The sequence below is a fragment of the Panthera pardus genome, unplaced genomic scaffold (assembly GCF_024362965.1).
Source record: "Panthera pardus isolate Hobbes unplaced genomic scaffold, ASM2436296v1 HiC_scaffold_1, whole genome shotgun sequence".
Classification (NCBI taxonomy): domain Eukaryota; kingdom Metazoa; phylum Chordata; class Mammalia; order Carnivora; family Felidae; genus Panthera; species Panthera pardus.
Genome location: NW_026526654.1, coordinates 21391725 through 21417316, shown reverse-complemented (window position 1 = coordinate 21417316; position 25592 = coordinate 21391725). Strand labels below are relative to the sequence as shown.

The window sequence follows — 25592 nt, the reverse complement described above, 5'->3', positions numbered from 1 at the left end:
TCAGGCTCCCATTCTCACAGGGAGCCACTGGGTACTTTTCATCTGCTTCCTCATAGTTCACCTCACCTCCCTCAATTCTTTGCTCATTTTAATTTTTCACCCACCTTTATTAAAATATATGTAATCCTTAAATAAACCGTAAATAAATGGAAACACGTATTGGATCCAATTAATAGTTTAAAAAGTAACTTTAATTTGATTTGGTAAGATGGACCATGCTCAGATACCAAGAAAAATAAAGCCAAAGCCAATCAAAGTGAAACACAGGACTCAAAAAGGACTGTTTCCTTCAAGCTGTCACCTCCCCAACTCTGGCTGGGGGTAACCCAGAACTCAGATTAGAACTCGCTCTTCTCTTTCACAAAGCATTCTACCAAGATGTAACTCAAGAGCTGCAGCCATGAGTGGAGAGCTTGTCTTAGCTGGTTCCATATCTGCTGCCCGAGGGGTAAGGAGAGGCCTTCTTTCTTCCCCAAAACAGAAGAGCAGGAGCCCGTACAGCATGAATGCTTCAGGGGCCTGTGCACTCAGATTCTCTGGGGGAGATGGTAGAAGGCTGGAGCTGGGATAAACAACCGGGATAAGGATAAAGGCCTCAAGCGATAATGGCCCATTTGGGGCCTTCACTCAACTTGGGAGTCACTGGGGAAAAGTTCTGTGTCAGTTGGACAATGCCAGCTGGGCAAAGGTGATCAAGTACAGAAAGGACCTCAAATGTCTTTGCCACTCTATTTTGAGATCACTTTACAATAAAACAAAACAGAAGTCAAAACTTGAATGGAGACCTCCCCTAATTCAGAAAAAAGAGGAGTATAGAGTATTTTGAAATCAAGTCCCGAAAGAGTAGATTGTGACGTCAGGTATTTTTCTGCGACACGATGGTCAGGGTTTCGGAGCCATTCACGGGTTGTCTGAGGTCTCTGCCACTGTCCCACTGGAGACTTGCTCTTATTCTTTGGAGACAAAAGCTTCCCCTATGGCAAGCATTAATCTAGGAGCTTGAGGCTATGTTAATGTACAAAAAGCAAAACTACAGAAGCCAACCACCCAGGTTTACAGTAGAGAATACGTTTAAATATGCACCTCAGCTCCAGGGGGACAACTACAAGGGTGGCCCAAGTGCCTCCGGTCCTTGCACAGGAAGAGATTGCCATGGAAACCGGAGAGGAAAGGAAGGGAGGGAAGGAGAGCCGAGCCTATCCATGCAGCGTTGCAAGAGAAAACCCCCACACCTCTAAGTGTCATGTGGATGGGGCAGCGGGGGCCCTGGGGGCCGGGCCCACCCTCAGGCTCACCTCCCCGGCGCCTCCTCTGGCAGGTGCTGTGGCTGTAGGGGAAGAGGGGCAGCTCCGGACGGAGGGCTATGTCTGCTTCTAAACACGAGGAAATGTGTTACCTGACAAAAGGTCTCAACAGGAAATCATGCTAGTAGCAAGAGAATATGGAGCCCTTCTTTAATTTCTTTCTCGTTTGGGCTCTGATGTAGGATAAGCCTAGACTCCCTTAAATTCCATTCCAAACAGCCAGCTGTCCCAGAAATACAGAAATTCCCTGGCCTTGGCACATGACTTTATATCATTTCTCACTTTGTAAATGTACTTCTTGTTGGCCAGATCTGGTGCTGCTGTGCTCTAGGACACAGGCACACGTGACCAGCTTTTCTAGAAACCTTGGTGTTCTTGATTTCAAACTGGAAATGAACGACTGGTGTTTAACCAAAAGAACCTGTGAACAAATTCATGGCCTGCTCATCTGGGAACAAACACATAATGCACAAATGAGCAGCACCCACACGCTCCTGCCTTCTCCTCCTTCCCTGGGGAGGCGAGGTTTCTAGCCAGCAAGGCTGCCTTCCCACATAGTAAAGCCAACTGGGCCGCGGTTCCAGAAAACACTGTCAAATAATCTCCTGTTACAATTGCCATTTGATTGATAAACAGTTCCAGTGGGAATCTTAAGGGAAAATAAATCTCAGCTTGAGATTGGCCAGTCAAGGACACCCAGATGCAAAGCTCATTAACTAGTTTTTTTGCAAGACAGAGCCATTAGTTAAAGGTTATACAATAACATGCCATACAGTTTTGTTTTTGATACTGGCATTTCTGCTGTGCCTACCAAGCCAAGCAAATGTGAATAAAATAATGAATATAGCGTACACACACACAGACACACACAGACACACAGACACAGACACACACACACACACACACACACACACACACACACACACATCCAAACCTCCCACCTCCCGATCTTTCTGAACGGCTCTCACTTGTCTTTGCTGCTTTGTACAGTTCTGTATTCATTTCACAAAACACAGGAATCATTCCTTACCTTTCCGCGTGAGATATTCTGCCACCAGGGCTGTGACATGGACATAACACATCGCTGCCTACAATAAAAGACACATGCTTCAGAATCATGTCATAATGCTCACGGACAGGAATCTAATGACTGCACGTACTTACAATAGGTCTCAAGGGAACTAGGGTTCTAATGGCTGACATCTTACCTTTTGAAAAAGGTGGAACACTTCACATAAAATGAAATTTTGAAACAAATTGCAAATTGAGACAAATGGTAGTAAATATACTAAGTCTCATTTCTATTTTGAATTACTGAATTTTAACATAAAAGATAAAAAAAGCATTTTTTCTTATACTATTGAAAATTCCTGCATCATTTCTCTTAAGGTAAAAAGAGGCCCATTTGAAGAAAAGGTGTGTGTCTTCCTAGATTCTGGGAGAAGTTCTCATATTTCAGCAGCTAATATATTTTTCTCTCAACTTAAGAAAATGTAGTAACTACTTCCCGACATAGAATTATAAACCAAAATTATAACTTAATGTTATAATTAATGTTAATGTTAGATAACATTATGAACACCTTAAAATGAAAGAAAAATAAAAATAATCTCTTTTTTTTTTTTTTTTTACTAAGTTGCCACAGTGTTATAAAAAAAAAAAATCACAAATAGCTGTTGGAAATGAACCTGATTCTGATGCCTGAACCCCTGGTTCTTGTCAGAATGACAGAAAAATCACTCCTACCAGTAATATGTAATTCACTGTTATCACAGCTAAAATATAGTTCAGAATAAATTTATGGTCAAACAGAATGGACTTCTTGAATAATCAATACATAAAAATAGCTACATGAAACTTTCAGATGTAGAACATAATTTTACTAATTTAGACAATTAACAGAAGTTTAAAAGTAAAAGCATGCTTCTTTGGTAATACTGTTGATCATACCTAAATGTCTTAGGCACAAATCGTAAACAGTTTTTGGGGGAACAAAGACCCTGCCATACAGCCTACTGCTTTCTTTGATTTTGCCCCTTTTACAGACGATGTCATGGAGACCCAGAGGGGTTAACAATGGACTCAATGTCACAGACTTAGTGAGAGTTGGACGTGAGATTCAGTCTGTCCCCGGGGCCTGCGCGCCTAGCTCCCTGCCGCCACTCTGTCTACTTAGGGAAACGTGGCCCCTCCGTACAAGTGTAGTGCTCTCACACCTACCACATCCACAGACAACAGACCACCTCACAAAGGAAACAGCAATGTCCTATCATTGCTTTAAGAACAGGAAAATTAAACTTCATCATAAAAGAGCTGGATTTTAGGACTAGACAGAAGTTTCGATGCAGGAGCTGAGCACACTGGAATCAGCAGGCCATCTATGTGAACATAGGTGCTAAGAGCTTTCAGAAAATGCTCTCTTGTGGCAGGAACATGCCTCTACCGTGCTGTAAACTACCGAGATGCTTAGAAGACTATGAAGTATCACTTCTTTAATTACTGGGATATTTTCTTAAAATTGGTTTCTTTTCTTTTTTTTTTAATGTTTATTTATTTTTGAGTGAGCGGGGAGGGGCTGCAGGGGTGGGGTGGGGTAGAGGATCCGAAGCAGGCTCTGCGCTGACAGCAGAAAGCCTGATGTGGGGTTTGAATTCGTGAATTGTGAAATCGTGACCTGAGCCGAAGTCAGATGCTTGACTGACTGAACCACACAGGTGCCCCGTTAAAATTGGTTTCTTCTAGCGAATGAGACATAACTAGTTTCTCCCAAAATCCGAGATTGAGAGGCTTGCAGGACTACCTCAGAGAGATCCCCATTTTTGACGTGGATCCTGGCCATGCTGTCCAGCCACGTCTTCCTGAGCTCAGGAGTGCTGGCATAGGACTTGGCCAGACTGTACTGGAGGTCTACCAGCATCTCCGGGTCATTCTCGTGCTCCTTCATTTGGGCGGTGGCCATCAGAACTGTGCGGATCCTTTTGGTCAAGTCCTTCACGTCCGAGGAAAAGGTGGTGTGCTAAAGCAAGGTGGGAGAAGGACACACGGGTTCAGCTGTGTTCTGCCTGTCCGCACACACACCAGATGATGAGGCAGTCTTGGGGGCCACCCACCTTGATGAGCCTGTCACTGTTGGCACAGTTGTTGATGATGGACAAGGACTGCTGGAATCTGGTTCCCCCGATCCCAACAACGTCTGCTATCAGCTGGCTGACAGAAATAATGACCTTAGGGACACACAAATGTGAACAGATCATTTCACCTTCAAATGACTCCCTAAACTTGGCTCTTGTCTTCAGTTAGGATGTGCAAAGTTTTGAGCACAGATCATTTCAGTGCAGGAAACAATGCCTGAGTCATCTTTTTCCCCTTCCAAGAATCATTCCAGAAGGTGACTTTGCTATCCTTAAGTATTTTGTTTGCACAGCAAAATGCTAATCAGGAGGACCTAGGCACGAGAATCAGATAAGACCTTATCACTTGGATAGTTACTCGCTTTCTCTAATAAAAAGGGAGACCTTATCACTTACCCCATCAGTTACTGGTTTGAGCTTATACACACTAAATATTCAATAAGTGGACTGTCCTTTATATTTTTTTATTAAAACATTTACATATTAACTATGCAGGGGGGGGAGCACCTGTCTTTACTGGGGTCTGTGAAGTGCTCTGCCTTTACCCAGTTATACAAAGTAAAAAAACGGGTGTCATCCTTATTCCCTCCTTTTCCTTCACCATCCCCTCCATTCCTTCACAATCAGTCTCTAAGCACTGTGAACTCATGCTCTTCTTCTAACCTTACCATGCCTAGTCTAGAGCACCATCCTCTCTGGCCTGGATTTGACCAAGGTTTCCCCAAAGTCTCTCCAGCTGAGCCCTTGACTCCCCTGATCCATTGTCAGCTCTAGGTGCAGGTGATCCCTCCAAATATGCAATGATGTCTTCTTGACTTGCTCTCACCCATATTCTTAATTCACCATGAGGACGTCGTCCAGCTCCCTGGATAGGCCCTTCCCCTGGTGCATCCATGGCGTGACACATGCTCACCCTCTAGATGTGCTAACCTCTGTTGCTCCTTCCCATCTTCTGAGAAGCCTCCCTGCCCCGGCCAGATGCCCCTCCCCTCCGTGGTGCACTCAAGTTCCTCTATCACGGCACTGGGGACAGCGCACCGACAATGGGGTCTGTCTTCCAGTGGACTGTACACTCCATGAGGGCCAGGGGAGGGTTGTTTGGTTCATGGTTGTATCTGTGAATTCTAGCATGTAGTTTGCAAACAATAAGTATTTACTTAAAAAAGGAATAAACAGAGATAGAAAAGGCACTCCTACATGAGTTTGTAGAAAAAGGGAGTCTATAAAAATACTTAAGACTTTTCCATATCTTGCACGGTTCCTAGAGCAGAGCATCTGAGACATGTTAACTCTGGAGGGATGGTAGGTATGTCAGTAGATGGAAGACAGAAAAGAACCACTATGGACTTTCTATGTTTTTCAGCTAAGATGTTCGCTATTGGGCATCCTCATGTAGATTCTAATAGATTGTGATTCAATGGAATTTCAGTCGGTCCAATACTGAGTCAATTTTCAAATGTCCCTTTACCGACAGAAACACATTCTGGTCCCAAATCTTACAATGTGGAGAATGAAACAAACCAAACCAGTGAACGTGACTTTCCAATTTTCCATTGCAAGGCCATACCTTGTTGTGCTTACACTGAGGTCTATCGGTAAGCGCGACAAAATCTTCCTGCTAAAACAGAACCCCATAGGGTACACCCGCATTGAAAAGTGAAACTACACGCACTTGCAAATGTGTCCGGACAAAGGACTTCTTTCCAGTGTAGTCGAAGTTGTTCCTCATGAGGAAGTACAGCAGCTGGGAGGCCTCGGTTCTGATGGAGCTCAGCTTGGAGTTGCAGCATTTCAGGATCTCGTAGCACAGAGCAGCACACATGTCGGCCCTCCCTTCATAGAACGTCGAGGGAAACTGGGGGCAACAGCAGAGAGCGAGGCCCACGTGGTGATCAGTGCTCCCTTCAACCCCAGGTGCAAGGCAGACAAGTATGGTCATCGATGAGGACATTCCCCCGGGGAAGCAGCTCACCTTATAAATGAATGACCTTAAGGCAGTGAAGACATTTTTCAAAGCCGTTTCAGACTGATGTTTTTGAAGAAAACACAGGTAGACGTCAAAAACTTTTTTCATGAGAGGATTATGTCCGTGGTCGGCCAGGAGCTGGTTCTTAAAACACAGAAGGACAGCTTGGTTAGTGAGACCCACTGGACACCTCAGCTAGGTTGCACACAATTTTCAGACTCAAAGGTTCAATTTTCTAGGTACTAAGACAACTTACAATTTAAACAAACTCTGCCGTGAATCTCTAGGAAAACACAGAATCCTCTTGTGATACAAATAAGCCTACAACAAATTCATGCTTTGGAGAGTCTGCTTTTTTTCTTTTTTCTCTTTTAATTAAATGTTTTTAATGTTTATTTTTGAGAGAGAGAGAGAGAGAAAGAACATGAGCAGGGAAATGACAGAGAGAGAGGGAGACCAGAATCCGAAGCAGAGCTGTCAGCACAGAGCCCGACATGGGGCTTGAACCCATGAACTGTGAGATCATGACCTGAGCCGAAGTTGGACGCTTAACCGACTGAGCCAACCAGGCGCCCCTGCTTTTTTCTAATAAGGGAGGGACTAATCATAAAACTTCCTAGCATACCGTAACGTGGTTTAAAGGACAACTATTCCTCAGTACTGATTTGGCTTCTATTTATTTACTTATTTTTACCGTTTACCAGCCACCAATACAGAGGTAATCTTTGTGACATCTTAATTCCAACAAAGAAGTGCCATTACAGGTTTTGGCTGATGAGTGGGCTGGAAAAAACCACTGAAGTGAGGTCCCCTAAAAGTAAGTTTGTTTTTTTCCAGGCTTCTCAGGGGACCCTGTTAAGTGATGAATAATAACCAGACAGCTTGGTAAGGTGGGAAAACATACAGGCTTTGATCAGGCCCCATTGATCATGTGCAGGGATCTGCACAGGTAAACTGAGTCTTCCTCTTCCCACCTGTAAATGGCGGCCCTAGAACTGACCTTGCGCAGACACTGCGAAGACGTGAGTCAAGTACAGAAAGTGTCTGACGCATCCTTGATCAGGCTCAGTAAGTGGTGTCGGCAGGATTTTAAATATCATGGATTCTACTTGACAAAGCAAAACAGCAAGGCCACAATTCATACCTCTCATCATTCTGCAAGGGCTTTTCACACCAGCAGTAAATTCATACTAATTGAACACTTTGTTCAAAACTCTCATCAACTGCTGAACACACAGGTAGATATAGATGTCACCGAGCTAGAGGCCAGCATGCAACCATTGTGCCTTAACGTATGTGACACTAAAGAGCTACATCTTCAAATAGAGATAAGCCTGTCTGCACAAAGGTGTGTGTGTTTGGGACAAGTAGGCAAACATGATGATAAAAAAAGTCAAGAGGCCAGTGTCTCAAACCAATCTTACAATTTTTCCAAATGACTGGAGATAACTTATGTCCAAGTATTTCTGTTAAATAGCCAATTATGGCTGGGGTGTTAGTTCTAAGATTGACCTCACCTTATTTGGGGAGAAAAATTTTTACTCAAGGAATAAATTTTGTTTTCATTGGTCCAGTGACTCACAGATGTACTCCCAGCTGGTAGGACACCTGGAATCCACAGTGATCTTTACAACATGAAATACTGAGCACAGTACTGAATTCCATCATGTGAAAGAGAAGCAATTTAATGAGTAGAAAATATGACTTAATTAACTGAATATGATATACTCTCAACCAAGAGCAGCTGTTTACCAACTGGAAAAAAGAAAGGGTGGTTCCAGTGTCCCGGGAACTGCTCACATGGCTTGTTGTCTGTGAACATTACTTTTTCCAGGGCCCACCATCCTCCCTACTTATGGCTGGATTAAGGTTTGCACAGATCTGGATGTGAGCTTTCCTCCTCTCAGCACTCTTTGGGGGAGGATATCCAGAAGAGATAGTGTGGACAAAAATCGCCAGGAGCCTAGTCTTGCTGATGGAACTGGCCTGTCTCCAAGTTCTTCCCCCTGGAGTTAAATTTTCCTTCCTCGCACTTTCTCGTCAAGGTGTGTGTTCCTATTTTCAGGATTTAGTCTTCGTGGGTTCTGGTCTCAAAACCCAATTGCAAGAATGCAGTTAAAACTCACTCACACGAAAATATAAAAAAATCCCTCATGTAAAGGGATAGAGGACCTCTCAACCCAGACACAACCCCATGTACCAGCTGCCATCTGCCAACTTCCAATCAATCTTCTTCTCTCCCTCTCTTGGTCTCTCTGCATGTCTGTCTCTTTTCACTAATTAGAAAGTAATATACACAAATACACAAACAAGGTGGGGTATAGGTTGTAAATAAATCTCAGGAGCTGTCGGATGTGCATGCAGGTTTGACTGTTGTAACGCGTCCTCCTTGGCAGAATGAGCCTTTCAGAGAACGAACGCTCAAAATCAAATTTTTAAAGATCCAGAAACAGGATAAAAACAAACTTAAACCTTGGGTACCAAAGTGAGAGGTCTAAAACCATGTTATTTAAAATAGATGTACCTTTCCTAGGCATACAGCGTTTAGTTTTATTTAGACATTGCTTTAAAAATCCAGTTTAGAGAAGAGCTGTGTCAGTTGCAAACGCTCAACAATCACTAAGGTGACCTGATTTCATGCGTTCTTGCAGACCAGGCTCACGGTTGTGTGAACCAGACCAGAAACTTCCTAGAAGAACCCAATGATCCAAGAGCCCTCCAACATCGCATACTGATTCTCCCCATGCAGCTCAAATCAAGAAAAGGCACTACGTGGAATTGCTAAAAATACATTATCAGATTAAATCTATAAACCCATCAAAAAGATCATCAAAGATCATTAAAGGCCAGCATTGACTTGGGGTTGTGTTAATCATAGACATTGTGAAACAGCCAGAGAAGAACACTATTTTTCTGCATGTAACTACCTTGGCTTACAAAACACATCCTTTTATGTATTAAATGAGACAACACATGTGAAAGCATCCAGCACAGGACCGGCAACTGGTAAGCGTTTGGTAATTCTCTTCTTTTTTTCTACATGAGAGATCATTCAATTACCTTGATATAACTCAGCTTAGCTTTTCTCTCTTTCTCCCTCTTTCCCTCCCCTATCACCACCTCCCTGCCATGCCTGGCTTAATGGAGAACAAGAACTTCGTCTGGTCAAATGTGCAGTGATCTTGGGCAAATCTTTTAACCTGTCTCAGTCTCAATCTCCTCATCTGTGAAATGAGTGATAAGAAGATCCACCAGGGCAGGCTAACGTGAAGATTAATGCTTGAGGCAGAGAATAATAATAAATAAATAAATAGCAGGAATTTCATTCAATAAATAGCAGGAAACTAATAACAACAACAACAACGTTATTATTAAGGGTTTAAGTCTTTTCAAACATTTTCTTTCATTAAGACTACGATTTCTTGGGCCTGGGTGGTTCAGTTGGTTAAGCGTCAGACTTCCGCTGAGGTCATGACCTCACGGTTCAAGAGTTTGAGCCCCAAGTAGGGCTCTGTGCTGACAGCTCGGAGCCTGGAGCTGTTGTATCTCCCTCTCTCTGGCCCCGCACCCGCTCATGCGCTCACACTCTTTCTCTCTCTCAAAAATGGATAAACACTAAAAAAATTAAAAAAAAAAAGAATATGATTTCTTGACTATCCTTGGCAACTTATTAGATGCGGTCAATTAAGAGACTCAGTAACGATGGTGCTGTATCTGTGGAAGATGATTTTTTTCCAATTATGTCAGTTAACTCAGTGTAAGAATTTAATTTTTCTGATACACTCCAAATGGTGAGTCAGCTGAGTAAATATCTGCAGAGGAAGATCCTAGTGGCTGCCGTGCCAGGGGCCTCATGAACCTGCGAATCCAGACCAGCAAGCCTGCAGTGTGGCATGGCATCCAATAATGCCGTAACATCTGCCCATCTTTCCACTTCCTAATGGGGGTGCAGAGCTTTAAACGTTTTTGCACACAGGCGTGTAGACTTCAACAGAGACCACCTCTGCACTAAAGCTCAGTCTTCTCTGTGGGTCTCAGGAGTTAGACCCTTTGTCATGGGCCCAGGAAGTCATGAACACAGGGTAGACGTTTTGGGATACTTCTTATCGATCCATGATACAGTAGGCATAACTGCCAAGTTCTAGGTAAGGAAACCAGGGTTTCCAGATGTCCAGCAGACCCAGCCGAGGCTTAGAATCTGGCTAATGGTGGAGCTGGGAGGTAAAGCCTGGTCTGTATCCGCAAAGTGGCAGATTCTTTGAAAGGCCATCCTACTTTAACCAAACAACGAGCGACAGATCGTTTTCTTCTAACCTTACAAATGAGAAATCTTAGGTCTGGAGACATGAGGTAATTTTCCCAAAGACATTCAGACAATAAATGTCACAAGCAGGGACCATCAGATGTTGTTTCTCTCTCAAGAATCGGGCAGAACCTACCTGGTGGCCAGACGCTGGAGACCTGGGAACCTTGATGAAACCTCTTCTTTAATATGAGGCAAGCATTTTCAAGGGGGGTAAGTATGGACTGTAGGCTGTGCAGTGAAGAAACTGTCACTGTTCTCACGTGCCCGCAGACACACCTCTGCTGCATGTGCCCTTACCCCCGGCCACACAGCACCAGGCTTTCCTGCTCGTTGGCACGGTGGGGCCCAGGCAGAGGGCAAAAAGCCGTGTCCCAACTACTGTTCCGAACTTAAGGATTCTCAGTTAGCAGTGGTACAGGCATACCCTGGCCAACACTCACATTAAACATGTCATTGCCTATTTGGACAACAGTTTTTAACTAAAAACACTCAAAAGAAAATGGAAAGAGGTTCCAAACGTGGTTCTGGTAGAGCAGAGGCTCTCAAGTGGTAGCATTCAGGTCTCACCCCGAGACTTTCGGATTCAGCCAGTCTAGGTGAGGGCCTGAGAACCTGCCTTTCTAACATGCTCCCAGGGTTTCCAGCTGCTGCCACCCAGGGGACCACACTCTGAGAGCCACAGGAGTGGAGGCTCCGTGTAATAAGACACTGCTGTCCTCACACATATTCGATTAGAGTCCGCATTTCCTGGTCTCTCATCTGGGTTCCTAGTAATGACATTTCGTGGGGACACGAGTGGTGTGGCTGCTAAGAAGAATAAAGGTATATTATAATAAAGTGACATGATATCAGGGCAACTATTTTTATCCTAATAAAGTAATGCGCTTTATGAGAAGCAGAGATAAGTAAAGCAGAGAACGACTCTGGCTGCATTTTCCAAATATCCTTGGAAACAAACACACTGTTTTGGTATTCGTGGCATATTAACACTAATTCAATTTCCTCCTTCCACGCTAGAAATGGAAGAAATCGTTTAGCAAGACTAGGTAAGTGTTAAGTTCCTAAAATCAAGCGAGTGGCTTGAGAGACCATCTCTACCTACTTGACTGTTACTTGCTAAAACCTACAAATAAGACAAACACCACCTTTTATTGTCTATCCTTGAAACGTTTCTATCACTGAAGTTACTGACAGATTTTTAAAAACTGTAAAAGGTGAATGCGTGTGTACTTATTTTAACTGCCGCTACATTTGGATATGTTCAAAGGTGGTAGGGGTGGCAATGTCTGATCAGGTTCCCATATTATCACCCTTGAGGGCACAGCAAACCGTGTTCCCCAGATGGATGCTTTCTTCTGGCCAAGAGGTAACCACCTCCAGGAACTGGTTCCGTCACACCCTGACTGGTAAGCTTTATTTTATTTCAGGGAATTCGAGTCATTAGCTACGGAACGGTTTCATTAAGGGATTGTAAGGGTTTATGGTTTCTTTACAGGGGCAAAAACAGTCGCTGAGACAAAAAATACAATATAGGAAGCTCTTGCCGGTTCAATTAAACACGCACAATGAATTTACAAGGTAAAAGCTCTGACCACGAACAGCTGTTCAATACCAACCTTAAATGCCAGTGTAAACAGAGACAGAGTGTCCAGAGCCGTAAGGCACACCTCCGTAGCAATGTTGGCTTCAAGTAGGGACTGGTGAAGGACGTCAGCGTCTGAGTGGCCATAGCCTGCGTGAATTACAACACGAGGTTACTGCAGGGGGCTGCAGAGAGGGCAGTGGCCCGATACAATCACGCAGTCAACTTTTGATTATTTAGGGAAGGCTTCCTTTGGGGCTTTGTCTCCCTGTTTGCCCTTTTCATCGGTGGTGGGGCAGGGGATAGGTAATTAATAATGCATCTGTTGGGTTATGACTCTACGATTCCGGAAGGGAAAGAATGGCAGCAACCATTTATTTTGCATTGGCCACGTGCCAGCAATCATTCTATGAACTTTACATGTATTCGCTCATTTAATCCCTCAATGGCCCTATGAAGTATGTACATTATTAAACCCTTTCTGCAGATAAGGAGACAGAGGCAGAGGAAGGCTAAACAGCTTGCCTTAAGTCGCACAGTTAGCCTACAGTGGGCGCCAATCCACCGAGTACTTGGCTGAGCTGCTGGGACGGGAGGGGCGGTGAAGGAGGCTGAGGCTTCCCAAGCTTCCCACATGGACACAGGCAGCAGAGGAGCACAGGGGTTAAGAAAATGAGCCCAGGGTCAGCCTGCTGGTCCCTGAATCCAGCTCAGCCACGTGCTAGCTGTGTGACCGTGGGCAAGTTATTCGGCCTCTTTATACCTCTGTGTCCTGGCCTGTAGAATGGGGACAATAATAGTATCTACCTCAAAGGGTTGCAGTGAGCATTAAGTTGGTTACAATTTGTGAAATTCTTAGAATAGTGCCCGGCGCATGGTGAATGCTACGTAAGTGCTGAATCGTTAAGGTGAAGAACTAGGCATGATAATCAAGAGTTGACTGCACTGCTAATAGTATTCTACTTGTTTTATCAAAAAGCACAAAAGCCAGTATGTCTGAAGGAAACGTTTAAGAAAAGGAAAGGACTTGAAGAATCCTAATTTAAATACAAACTGATACCTACTATACGTGGCTATAAACTTCAATTTAGTACTGACATAAATGTAGCTTGACATACAATTTGAGATATTACATTATGAAATGATATGCATTAGCAGAAATACATACAGGGGTGCAAAGATGTTACAGGACTGATCTAGATGACAAAGAAAGCTGGCACTATAATAAAACGTCATGTAATGTCTTTCTCCCAGGAGCGTAAGCAAATCAACACTTACTATGTAGGTAATTTTCTTTATACTCCAGAGAGGAGGACATTTTGTATACAGATCAGGAAAATGAAGTGCGGAAAACCTAGAGAATTTTCTTGAGGCCATTAATGGGGGGAAAAAAAACCCAGAAACTGTACCCTAAATTCCTGATCCAGGTCACCATATCATAGTACCTGTTACTAGGACAAAGTAAAGTAACTAGCCCGATGTTATTCTCGCTTGAGCAAATGTCAGAGTTACAGAATGATTTTTAAAAGACTACAAAACAGACTTTCCAAGTTACTGAGAAAGATGGATATATTTTGGTAATAAGGTCAGCCAAGGCATCACCCCGTTTGGCATGGTTTGTTTGGTAAGACACAGAGATGATGAAAGAGGAAAACGGACTGTTAATTATTGTTAAAGTGATCATAAAATGGGGCAAGAGGGGAACAAATAAATACAGCACCTTTTGTTAGATCAACCAAAATTATCACAGGTCACAAAGACCCTTTGTTGAGGGCTGCTGTTTACCCCTACTGATGGGTAATGATCTGGGTTAAATTGTCCCAAGAACTGGCTTTGGTGATTACTTTAATTTTTTTCTTGGCACAGAACTGACATTTTCTTTTTCTAGGTAACTTCTTGGCTACGTGTATGCAGATGCGATCGCCTACACGCTCAAGGATTTCCACTGTGTTTACTTTCAGCTGGAGGTCTAGACCAATCCAGGACTGAAATTGGGCCATGTGTTGTCTTTAAAACATATAATCAATGGCCATGCTAGTTAAGTTTTTATATAATTATGTATCCATGTACGGAAACATGACAATGACAAATTTCTCTAAACTCTTACACCATCCATGAATCTTGACCTTGTCTATCTGATCTCCTTAAGGGGCACAGTCAGATTCATATGGAGTCTGTCTGCCTGTGCCTGAATTATCTAAGAATAAAAGAAATGATCTTTTTAAGCCACAGTTGGTTATAATTTTGCTTTTTGTTAAGCCCTCATCTCAAAACAGAGGATTATTGGAAGGGTTGTGGGAGGGGGGCTGGGCTAAATGGGTAAGGGGCATTAAGGAATCTACTCCTGAAATCATTGTTGCACTATATGCTAACTAACTTGGATATAAATTAAAAAAAGAAAAAAGAAACAAGAAATCAGCAGGATTCCTGAACTGGTGTTATTAAAAAGCCCCTAAAAGTAAAGGGCAGCATGGAGAGGTTATGTAAGTGGTAGACACTGCAGGGACAGTTTACTGAGAGATGCTCCGGTGGAGAAGGCTTGTCTCAACACCTGGAACAAAGCCGTGCACGAGGGAAGGCTTTAGTCAGCGGTCACCATAGGAAATGAACTGACTTGGCATATCCAAAAAGTGATCGTAAGAGAAAAAGCAAGTTCTTAAGGTATTGGTCAGCAACTCACTGAAGCTGATTAAGTGGATTCTGACCCCAGCAAGCAAGAAGTGCTGTGTTAACCAACCCTACTGATTTTCCCTAGGGGACAGCGCTCGGGGCACTGACTGTCTTCAGCCAGGCTGGTCAGGGAGAGGAGGACTTCCTCCCTTCCCCAGTGTGCCATCTTTGGCATGCACATCATGGACTGCTCTTATGTACACACTTTTTGTTCTGATGTCACTCTGTGATAAAGGATTTATTCTAGAATCCCCAAATCTTTTAAACACTCAGAGGCCAGGGATGAGATTTCTTCCCCTATCTAATGTCATCTGCTATGTTAGACTTAATTAACCTTGCTCTGTTTAATAAACTGTTACCAGAACAGCTCGACTGAATAATGCTGACCACATCTGTAAACTGTCTCCCCTCTCCACTGCCATGACATCAGAGGTGATGTGGTGGGAGGGACACAGCTACATGCCTTTTCCAAACATGAGAGGACATTCGAGCTCGAAGAAGTCAGATATGTATTCTCATAGGGGGCACTTTCTTTTCAACAGCTGCCCTTACCCTTTATGAAACCAGAATTCTTGTTTTTATTGTTAATTTTTTTCCCTCTGGCCCATATAATAGAAATCCAGAAAACAATACATTTTATGAGAAAAATGTAAATACTACTAAATGACAAGGAATCTTCTTGCTAAAAGAAGTCCCCAAATGTTCACAAGAGACTCTAAAATACAGAGAACAAGCTGAGGGTTGCTGGAGGGGTTGTGGGTAGGGGGATGGGCTAAATGGGTAAGGGGCATTAAAGAAGACACTTGGGAGGAGCACTGGGTGTTATACACAGGGAATGAATCACTGGAATCTACTCCTGAAATCATTTTGCACTATTTGCTAACTTAGATGTAAATTTAAAAATAAATTAACTGATTAATTAAGAAAAAAAAGAAGTCCCCAAATGTGGAAGATCCAGTCTCCCAGGTTTATTAACTCATGGTCTCCAGCGTTTACTAACTGCATGTATTTTTGCAAGGTAGCAGGTGGACCAACCCCTACATCATCTATTGTTCATCTCCATCCCATTTTTACTGCTAAAAAGGTTTTCCTCACAAATGAGCAGAGAGGAAACAGGAGAAATAAGGAATAATATTCCCAGGCAAAACTTACGTGATCTTGCTGTCTGTCCTCTGATGCGCGCGCACACACACACACACACACACACACACACACACACACACACAATATGCTCAAAATGATTTGTGGAATGAGTCTAAAATCTCAGTTTATACTCGAGGAAATGGTTATGCCATCTGCTCTCTCTGACCAATGCCTCAACCTAATGTTGAGCAGTGTCTGAAAATAGTACCTGTTATGGGATTTACATCTCAAACTGGGAAAACACTTGGTTTATGTATACATTTTAATTTAAAGTCCTTTTTAAGGGTATTAAAAACATAAACATGACTGACTTTGAACAGGCATTTTGCCAGACTTTGAGTTCTGAAACCCCATCAATTACAAGAAGTACCAATGACTGGCTGCCATATTAGATGTACTAGGTAAGATACAGGTGTAAGATAGGTCTGTTATAACTCAAAGATATACCCTGATATTATAAATGCTAGAAAATGTGCAAAAATGTATTTCTCAATAAAGGAACCTGTCTCAGAATCAAAAAAAGTGGCTTTATAAACAAACATTTCATTTACTATCTTGAGTATATGTATGCCTTCAAAGCATCCAAGTCCATTTTTACCTATTTAAAAAAATATATTGCCAGGCTTAAAACCTTTTGAAAAATATTAATTTTACTTCAGAGGATATATGCATTCTCTGTATCTTTCCTATTAATTCAATATTATATCAAGGAACTTTATCACTGATACTCATTTTCTTACTTGTACTTCATAGACATCAAAGAATTCCAGAGTTAGATGGGGTCTTACAAACCCACTCGTCCAACTCCTCACCTTCTCTTGTGATGTTTAAGTGACCTGGACAATACCCCCAGTGGGTCTTCATCCAGTCTCTGTTTTCACACCTCCAGCTCCAAGTGCCCACGCTAGCTAATGGGCAGTTCAGTTAGAAAATGCTTTTGCATAATGACCTGAAATCTAATTCTCTGCAACTTACTCCATGACCTTGAACTCTCTCTTATACTGGATTATATGAAACACAGGTTTTCTTGAAGTGTTTCTACCTCTTGCTGGCTTTCCCCCCCTCATACCAGTGGGAAATATGAATTCTCATACAAATAGATTTAATATATTCCTAGGGCAACATATAACATCAAAGTAAATGCAAGGTGTTATTTTATATGTTTTGCACATGTATCACCTATTTGCAAACGTGTTTCACTTAGCTTCCCTCTCATAGCTTGGCTTATATAAAATACTCTATATGCAGCTATCACTCTCAATATACCATTTGACACAAATGTCTTCTGTTGACACACAATGGAGGTAATTTACAATAAAAAGGTCAATGTGTTAATGTTATACACATTTACTTTTCATGTACCTGGGTAATGACTCAAAGTTAATGAACCTCTCTGTATCTTTTGAGTGTTTTTTTTTTTTTTTGAAATAGTTAAAGACTATTTTGAGCACAGTAGGATTTGTAATTTTCATTGTTTCCTATCAAAATCCAAGAGTAAGAACCTGCCACGGTGACATGTGTACTGCATATGGTGTCCCTTCCCACGTCCTACATGGATGTGCTAATGGGGGCATGAAAGTTGGCCTCCATTGAATTAAATTTCCTGTGGTCTTCTGCTGCTCCCTGCTGGTCAAGCTGAGGCCTGGCAAAGCCTTTCCTACTCAAAGAAAAAGGCAGAACAAAAAATGCAGGTGGTGTATGGGGGACTCTTTCTATTTTTATTCTTTTCTAAAAGAAATTCATTGTAGACTCTGGCACCCTACAAATCTCTCACATACTGGATCTATGTCATATATTGGATGGTCCAACAGAAGGTACTGTATTCATTGTTAAAGAAGACTTTTTTAGGAAGACATATATACCTACAGACTTCCCACAGAACACCCAGGTACAGGTGTGAAAATAATCATGTATGTATATATACATATACATGCTCACACACATACACATGTATACATATAGCACATACTTCTCTGTGGCTTCTGGGCAAACTGACAATTTGGAGCTCAAAAAGCTAACAGAGGGAAAGGCTGACACCACCCAAATACATCATCAGATTTAGCGATGTAAATGAAGACTGAGTTCTTGAAGAAGATGCAAGGACTGTGAGACACCAGAACCAATTTGGGATGAGCAGGAATTGTAGGAATACAGGAGAAGGCTCAAAGAATCAGTTACACACTGTTTATTGGGAAGGCAGAAGGAGAAGCTCTGGTGGAGGATGGTGTCACTGAAAACTGACTGAAGCAGAAACTATGGGAACAAAGAGGAGAGAGGCAGGAAGGACGGGCTCTCTGTGGGTAGCAGGAAGAGAGGATGGATATCAACCACGTTAGCAATATGGTCCTTGGCTGCAAAACACAGCCAGCTGTCTCTCCCCTCCAATTCAAGCCACCATTGCAAAATCTGTTTGCAGTGGGAGAAGCTGCCGTAGTTCTTAGTGGATTAAGGTTATTTATTCATGTGCCGATCATTCACTTGACTTTTGTTTTCTGTGTTTCCTGAATGATTCTTTGGAGGTGGGGACTTGGTCTGTTGATTTATTTTTTAAAGTGCTTTAAAGTTTAAGTATTTATTTCAACTGATGGCGAGGTAGTCCCTGTGTTATAATATAATCTGCACAAAGGCCGTGTAGCAACTTCTGCAGAACAATGGGAATTTAATTTCTGTTTGCTAAATGGGAATGAAAACGAAAAACAACAAAATTTTTTGTTTTGTTTGTTTCAACCCCTTGGCTACAGAGCTAGAAAAAGCCCTAACAAACAAGAGGTGAAAAAATGAAGTGCTGTGGCCTTAGATGTGTTACTAACATATGTCCTGCAGCTGAGTATAGGACTCAGAACTAGCTCTTGAAAGCTACCAATTCAGTGTGTGGCAGGCAAACATAATACGGATCTATATTAAGCTTAGAATTTTATAGAGAGTCTATGCCCATTGCATTTAACTTCGTTGGGGTAGAAGAGGGGACAGCTGTTATATATTTCGATTCCTTGGCCTTCTTACTCTGAACTACTACCAACTTAAAGTATTGAGAATATTGTCTTTACTCTTAGCCTATATTAAGAAAGAGGTATGAAGATCACAATGAGTGCAATTCCTATGATTAGAAATGATGAGAAGATATTAATTAATAACTACATTAAAGACATGGAATGAGAACAAGTAATCGTCTAGATTAAACAACTAGCTGCATTATACCTGGAGAAAAGATGAAACAATTCAGAGAACATGTCACTAACAGAAATGGTATTTATTATAAATGATCGCCATTAGTTTTTAAAATACTGCATGGCTGATATTCTTTTAGGTTTTCTGCTTTGAGAAACCCTTAGAAAGATGAAACATGTACATGTTTCTAGAACTAGTACATGACGCCATGTCCCCTCTGATGATTTGAAAAAAGTAAATTAAAACTACGCTCCCCCTTTTTGGTAGAATCTCTACTGTGAAGTTAGAAAGCCCCAAAGTTAGGAAGGCAAGATGAACGAAAAGGTCTCAGTTTGCAAGTGAAGCGGCCTCATAAGCAGACTCCAACCTGATTAAATCTTACCATTGTCTACAGAAATTCCAAGCACACTTGATATCTTTCTCACACTGAAAACACAGAAAAAGTCACTTTGTTATTGGCTTTTCCACACCCTCACAAATTGATTCATGGGCTTTATGTTTTCACAGCAGTTTAAGGATTAACATACATTCAAAGCTGGAATGTCAGAATGTGGACACGTGATCAGTTACATGCATGGGCTCAGAAGAGTGAAAGGGACCTGTTCCAGATGCCCTCAGGACTTCCAGAGGGAAAATGCAAGTATTAAGTTAAAAACAGCAAGAGAATGTTTGGCTGTCAAACCTGCCAAATTTTACGTTAAAAAATACTGAACGGAGGGGTTGGGACACTTTCAGGTCTAATGCCGTAGCTGACCACGTTCCGCATTATGTCACTCTCCTCCAAAGAAGGGGATTTCGCCATGAACTCTTCATCCCACTTGCTCTGAGCTGGAAGAAAAGTCAGGTTGGTGATGTGGCGCAGTGCGGCCTGGGGCTCTCCCCTCTGAGGTGTCACATGAGATGGCTGGCTGTTACGATGGCATGTCATGGGACTTACTGTGGTTAAAAGTGAGAGAGTTATCCAGGCTGCCCAGCTGCTGCAATCTGGCATGCATCATTCCTGTTCTGTTACGGGAAACAGGCAATGTCTGAGACTTTCGATCATGAACTATGGGTCCCAACCCCTCCTGGTTCCTGCAACATGAGTGAAATGGGATAGAAGCAAAAGTTAGACTTGTTACACTGCAGCAGGACGAGGAGGGTTAGTGAGGCCAGGACACAGCACAAGGGACGGCCACACGCCAGCCACGTGCAGCGCAGCCTTCTGGGGCCAGAGGAGCCAGAGACGCACACACAGGCCTCAGCTCTAAAAGGGTTCACAGCAAAGCACCTGACGACAAAGAAGCAAAAACCAAGCTGAAGCAAGGAACTTTCCAGTTCTAGAAAGTACTTTAGAGATGCTGCTTTTAAAAAATTTGAGCATCTGTCTGAGGTGGTGCTAAAGATTAGCGTTCTGACAACTGCCAAACACCACGAACATTTTCGGGTTAAATAGGTTATTAAAGAGCAAAAAAAAATAAATAAAAAAAAATCTTTAATAAAAATAATGCATTGGAAGAAGCAGAGAACAAACATGCAATGAGAAGGATTATATGAGGCGGTTTTAACACCTTTATTCTTACCCAGGCAGGAAGGAGAAGAGCCACACACTTTGTTAAACTTGTCAGCAGTCAAGTAAAGAAAATAGAAAAGTGATCTGGGTTAGCAATCAAACAGCTAAACTTCCTACTGTGTACCATCACCAGAGCAGATGAAAAATGAGACCCGTGCTGGAATGACACCTGTCGCCCATCCCGTAGCCAACGGTCTCAGACCCTCCCTGTGTTATTGTGTGGAGTAGGACAGGGCATGCACGGAGCGTCATCGGGCAACATGCTGCTGGGTGATTTCAGACTGACGTGATGAGAAGGCACAGTAGTCATCAGACCGGACTGCCACGGAGAGCAGACACCGAGAGTGTTTACACTACTGCTCAGGACCTTTTTCACGTGTAGCAGAGACCACGGCAAAATTTTCCATACGGCAGGGCACACAGCTCGCCACAGGGCACGTAACAAGTAACACTACCTTCCACTCCTGCCTTCCTATGCCCATCTGGTTTTAGGATAGTCCGAGGAAGCATACTTCTATATGCAAATATATACAGGGTGCTTATGAAGTCAGAAGACCTTTTTTTTTTTTTTTCTTAATTAAATTTACAGCCATTACAAGTTAACAGTTACACAAAACCCAATTCTAAAATATTTTGTTGGGACAGAAATCTTCGGCTTCCCACATTCACCATGTTCAGTTCTGTGGCATTTCATCCTATTTTGCACAACACTCTCCAAATGCCATCTTGTGATGTAGGTGACAGTTACTTCAAGGAGGCTGTGAAGCTTGCTGGGCACAGTGCCAGCAATATATGTGTCTGCCCATTTTCACGGGACAAAGTCAAAGCGAATAAAATCAAGGTGGGAGGCATTACTGTATAAGGTCACCTTGTATATACTTGCTTTTGGTACTCAAAAGTGCAAATGTAAAAATTACTGTTACGATAAAAAATAACAGCTAAAATTAGAGAACTTGTAAGTGCCGCTGCATTTCAGTTAAAAATAAAAAATATTAATAGGATAAAAGAATAAAATATGCTAAGTTTTCTTTAAAAAAAAACCACAACCTTTCAATGAACATAAAACATAATTCTGGAAATTTCTAAAATATCCCAAGAAAAGAACAATGTTAACATAAAAGTAAAATCTTCACATTCAAACAGTTCTTAAAAATCTCTTTCCCATTTCATTGCTGTAAAACAGAATCATAGATAAGAGAAAAAACCCTCAATTACTACTAAATTTTAAAGTTTTTCTTACAATGTAAATATGTTTACTTTAAATAAGCTGCTAAAAACAGTAACAATAGAAAAATAGGATACTTTTATCACGGAATACGCAACACAGACAAAAACAAACACAGACACACTGAGAGTGGGTATAGGGCGGGAGTAAGAACTTGGTAATGACAAGATGTGCTCTGAGGAAATGCTTCCAAGAAGGACCTGCGTGGCTGTCCCTGAGCAGAGTTTCCAGCTCTCCTTGAGTTCAGGATGGATCTGAGAGTATGGTGTGGGGCAGGGCAATGAGGATGTATGATACTCAGCAAAAAGCCCCGGCCGGACAACAGTAGAGCATGGTCAGCTTAGTCGGAGAAAAAAATTTTAGAGATGGTTTTTGTGGAAGTCTAAACAAATCTGAGATGGACTGAAAACACTCTTTCATTAAGAAAAAAAGGTGGGGCGCACCTGGGTGGCTCAGTCACGTAAGTGTCTGACTTCGGTTTAGGTCATGATCTTGTGGTTCATGAGTTTGAGCCCCGCGTCGGGCTCTGTGCTGACAGCTCGGAGCCTGGAGTCTGCTTCCGATTCTGTGTCTCCCTCTCTCTCTGCCCCTCCCCTGCTTGCACTCTGTCTGTCTCTCTCTCTCTCAAAATAAAAGAATAAGCATTTAATAAAATTTTTAAAAAAGGGAGTGGTTATATGAGAAATTAACATCTTTGTAGTCGGGAGAAGGAATGGTAAAAAATGACCTTTGAAAGTCAAACAGGGAAAGGGAAACCACTGAAGAAGAAGAAAAGAGCAAGGAGACACACCAGGAGGGGCTGGGAGAAGAGAAAGGGGACATAGAAGGAAGAGAACATGGCGGGGGTGGGGGGTAGAACTTGGAAGGAAGTGTACGAGAGCAGCAGCAGGCCATGAAGGGAAATCCTTCCAAGAGATGTGCATGAGGCAAAATGAGACAGAAGGAGTGCGGGAATGTAGGCGGAAGATGCTACCAGATTTGATGGCAGCAATCCAAAGACATCACGGCTGTTTATGAGAATTCCAACTGCCAATCATCACAGATGACGATTCCCACACATTCAGATCCAAGTGACACGGAGAATGATACACAGTTCAGACCAAACCCCCACAGTACCTGGCTATGTATCGCTTCCCCATGTACTGGAACTGGTGCAAGCAGACTCTGCAGACGGGATGAAAGATTATTAGGAAAACGGGAAAATAACTGTCGTCAATACGTTGTTTTAGTTAAACCCATCAGGGGCACCTGGGTGGCTCAGTCAGTTAAGCGTCTGACTTCAGCTCAGGTCATGATCTCACAGCTCGTGAGTTCGAGCCCCACATCGGGCTCTGTGCTGACAGCTTAGAGCCTGGAGCCTGCTTCAAATTCTGTCTCCCTCTCTCTCTGTTCCTCCCCAGCTCATGCTCTGTCTCTCCTTCAAAAATAAATAAAAACATCTAAAAAAGAATTTAAAAAAAAAACCCATCAACAAGAACATTTACTAAACTCTTACACCTACCACTAGCCTCTTGCTTCTGGGGCTCAGAAATTCTCAGGAAGGTCCCTCTCACCCAGAGACGGTTACTAACCTACCCTTGTTGTGCTGCTGTCGGTACTGTGCTGCATGGTCAGAGCCACAGAGAGTCTGGGACCAACAGGGCTGTCCACAGACTCAGGGTCTGGACGCTGACTCAGGCAGTTTGCCATAGAAATCACAACGGAGGGGCGCCTGGGGGGGCTCAGTCACTGAAGCGTCTGACTTCGGCTCAGGTCATGATCTCTCACTTCATGGGTTCATGCCCTACATCAGGCTCTGTGCTGACAGCTTGGAGCCTGGAGCCTGCTTCGGATTCTGTGTCTCCCTCTCTCTCTGCCCCTCCCCCGCTCATGCTCGGTCTCTGTATCTGTCTCTCTCAAAAATAAATAAACATTGAAAAAAATTAAAAAAAAAAAAAAAGAAATCAGGATGGAAAACCTAGACACTGGTGCACTCTTCTAAACTGCGTATTTGTCCTCTGAGTAAGGAGCTCCCTCTTTTGGCTTTTGTAAATGGACTAGTCCCTTACAGACACCCAGTATCCAGTTTTTTGGTTTGTTGTAGTATATCCACAACACTGATAGTTTTAAAAATCATGTATTTAATAACAAGCAGCCACAATAATGTCCAGTAAGTTGTTCTGGTGCTGAATCCCATCTGTCTCTCCCACCTTTAACTCAGCAGAGAGAACAATCACGAGACTATGAACCAAGGCCACAATCCAAAAGGCACAAAGTTCTGAACACCATAGGTTTCCACCTGAGTTTATGCAAATACATTTGCAGCAAAATCATGACCCCAACTAAAAAGATCTAAAGCTACTTATAGTTATAACTTACCCCATTATTGTGAACAATCATTGTACTGCAGAAACAGTTTTTTTACTGCAGAAGCAATAATGTGTTTAATTGTGGGGTGCTGTCTGAGACCCCGCTGGGGTGTTACAGAATATGCTGTATATGTACATTTTCTAAAAATCTAATAAATTCTGGATTTGGAAAATCATTTGGACAAGGGACTGTGAATCTGTGTTTTTTAAAGTAGAGTTTAAAGGAAATCAGAAATGTAAATTAAAGAGATAAAATGAGATAATATAGATAAAATGTGAGATTTCACTTATATTTCAAAATCATAGTTATTTTTCTGTCTCAATTTTCACAACTGCTTGAGCTAAATTAGATTCAATTTAGAAATGTAGCATCCACCCAATTCGGCTAATAAATTGTGCTATCTTATTAAAATGGCTTATACACACAGTTAGCTCTCATCTGTAACAACAATATCTCTAATAATTCAGGTTTGGCCACTGCCCACTGAGTCATGTGCTCCTGAGAGCAAGTGCTGGGGTCGGGTCCAGGAGAAAGAGCTCAAAACTAAGTGTGAGTATACAGCATTCCAGGTTCAACTACATCGTATTGCTCACAACCTCTTAATCAGCCAGGAAAAATAAAGATTAAAAAAAAATCAATGAGGAAAACGAAACTACTCACTCAGATATTGTAAAAAAATCCATAAGTTCAGATGTTGAAGCCTTGTTCCAATACGTAAACAAAGCATCTAGAAGATAAACATTAATTTGGTCAGAATCACGATGTGTATTACATGCATTAGGGGACGGTGAAAAGATTTTGGAGCATAAACCCCCAAACCCTCCTGCTTTTACAGCTAATCAAAGAACAAACCACAGTGACCCATCTATACCGGTAACATATACAACATGCACATTCAATTTAAAGAAGCTACATGTGGGAGCACCTGGGTGCCTCAGTCGGTTAAGTGTCTGACTCTTGGTTTCAGCTCAGGTCATGATCTCACGGTTTCCTGAGTTCGATTCCCGCACTGGGCTCTGTGCTGACAGTGTGGAACCTGCTTGGGATTCTTTCTCACCCTCTCTCTCTGCCCTGCCCCCACTTGTGCTATCAGTCTCTCTCAAAATAAATAAATAAAAACTTAAAAAAAATAACTGAACTTTAACCTCATCCTGCATCACTCAGCACCATATAGTACACACACACACACACACACA

The 25592-nt window shown here is 42.4% G+C and overlaps 1 protein-coding gene across 23 annotated transcripts in view; it reads right to left on the bottom strand.

Annotated features, from left to right (window-relative positions):
- The window catches only part of DOCK9 (dedicator of cytokinesis 9), a 289055-nt gene that overhangs the window by 30141 nt on the left and 233322 nt on the right, over window positions 1-25592 (bottom strand). For 4 of the 23 annotated variants that reach the window (XM_053892064.1, XM_053892034.1, XM_053891769.1 and 1 more), the window contains exons 36-45: window positions 25057-25123; window positions 23164-23211; window positions 20208-20344; window positions 12324-12439; window positions 6408-6545; window positions 6108-6290; window positions 4415-4528; window positions 4105-4320; window positions 2335-2392; window positions 1296-1373 (exon numbers count right to left, since the gene is read on the bottom strand). In XM_053892064.1, coding sequence (XP_053748039.1) covers window positions 1296-1373; window positions 2335-2392; window positions 4105-4320; window positions 4415-4528; window positions 6108-6290; window positions 6408-6545; window positions 12324-12439; window positions 20208-20344; window positions 23164-23211; window positions 25057-25123 — 1155 coding nt within the window. Of the gene's footprint in view, window positions 1-1295; window positions 1374-2334; window positions 2393-4104; window positions 4321-4414; window positions 4529-6107; window positions 6291-6407; window positions 6546-12323; window positions 12440-19651; window positions 19697-20207; window positions 20345-20832; window positions 20870-23163; window positions 23212-25056; window positions 25124-25592 lie in introns of those variants that run through there. The other 19 variants (XM_019444036.2, XM_053892150.1, XM_053891967.1 and 16 more) reach the window with 11 other exon arrangements.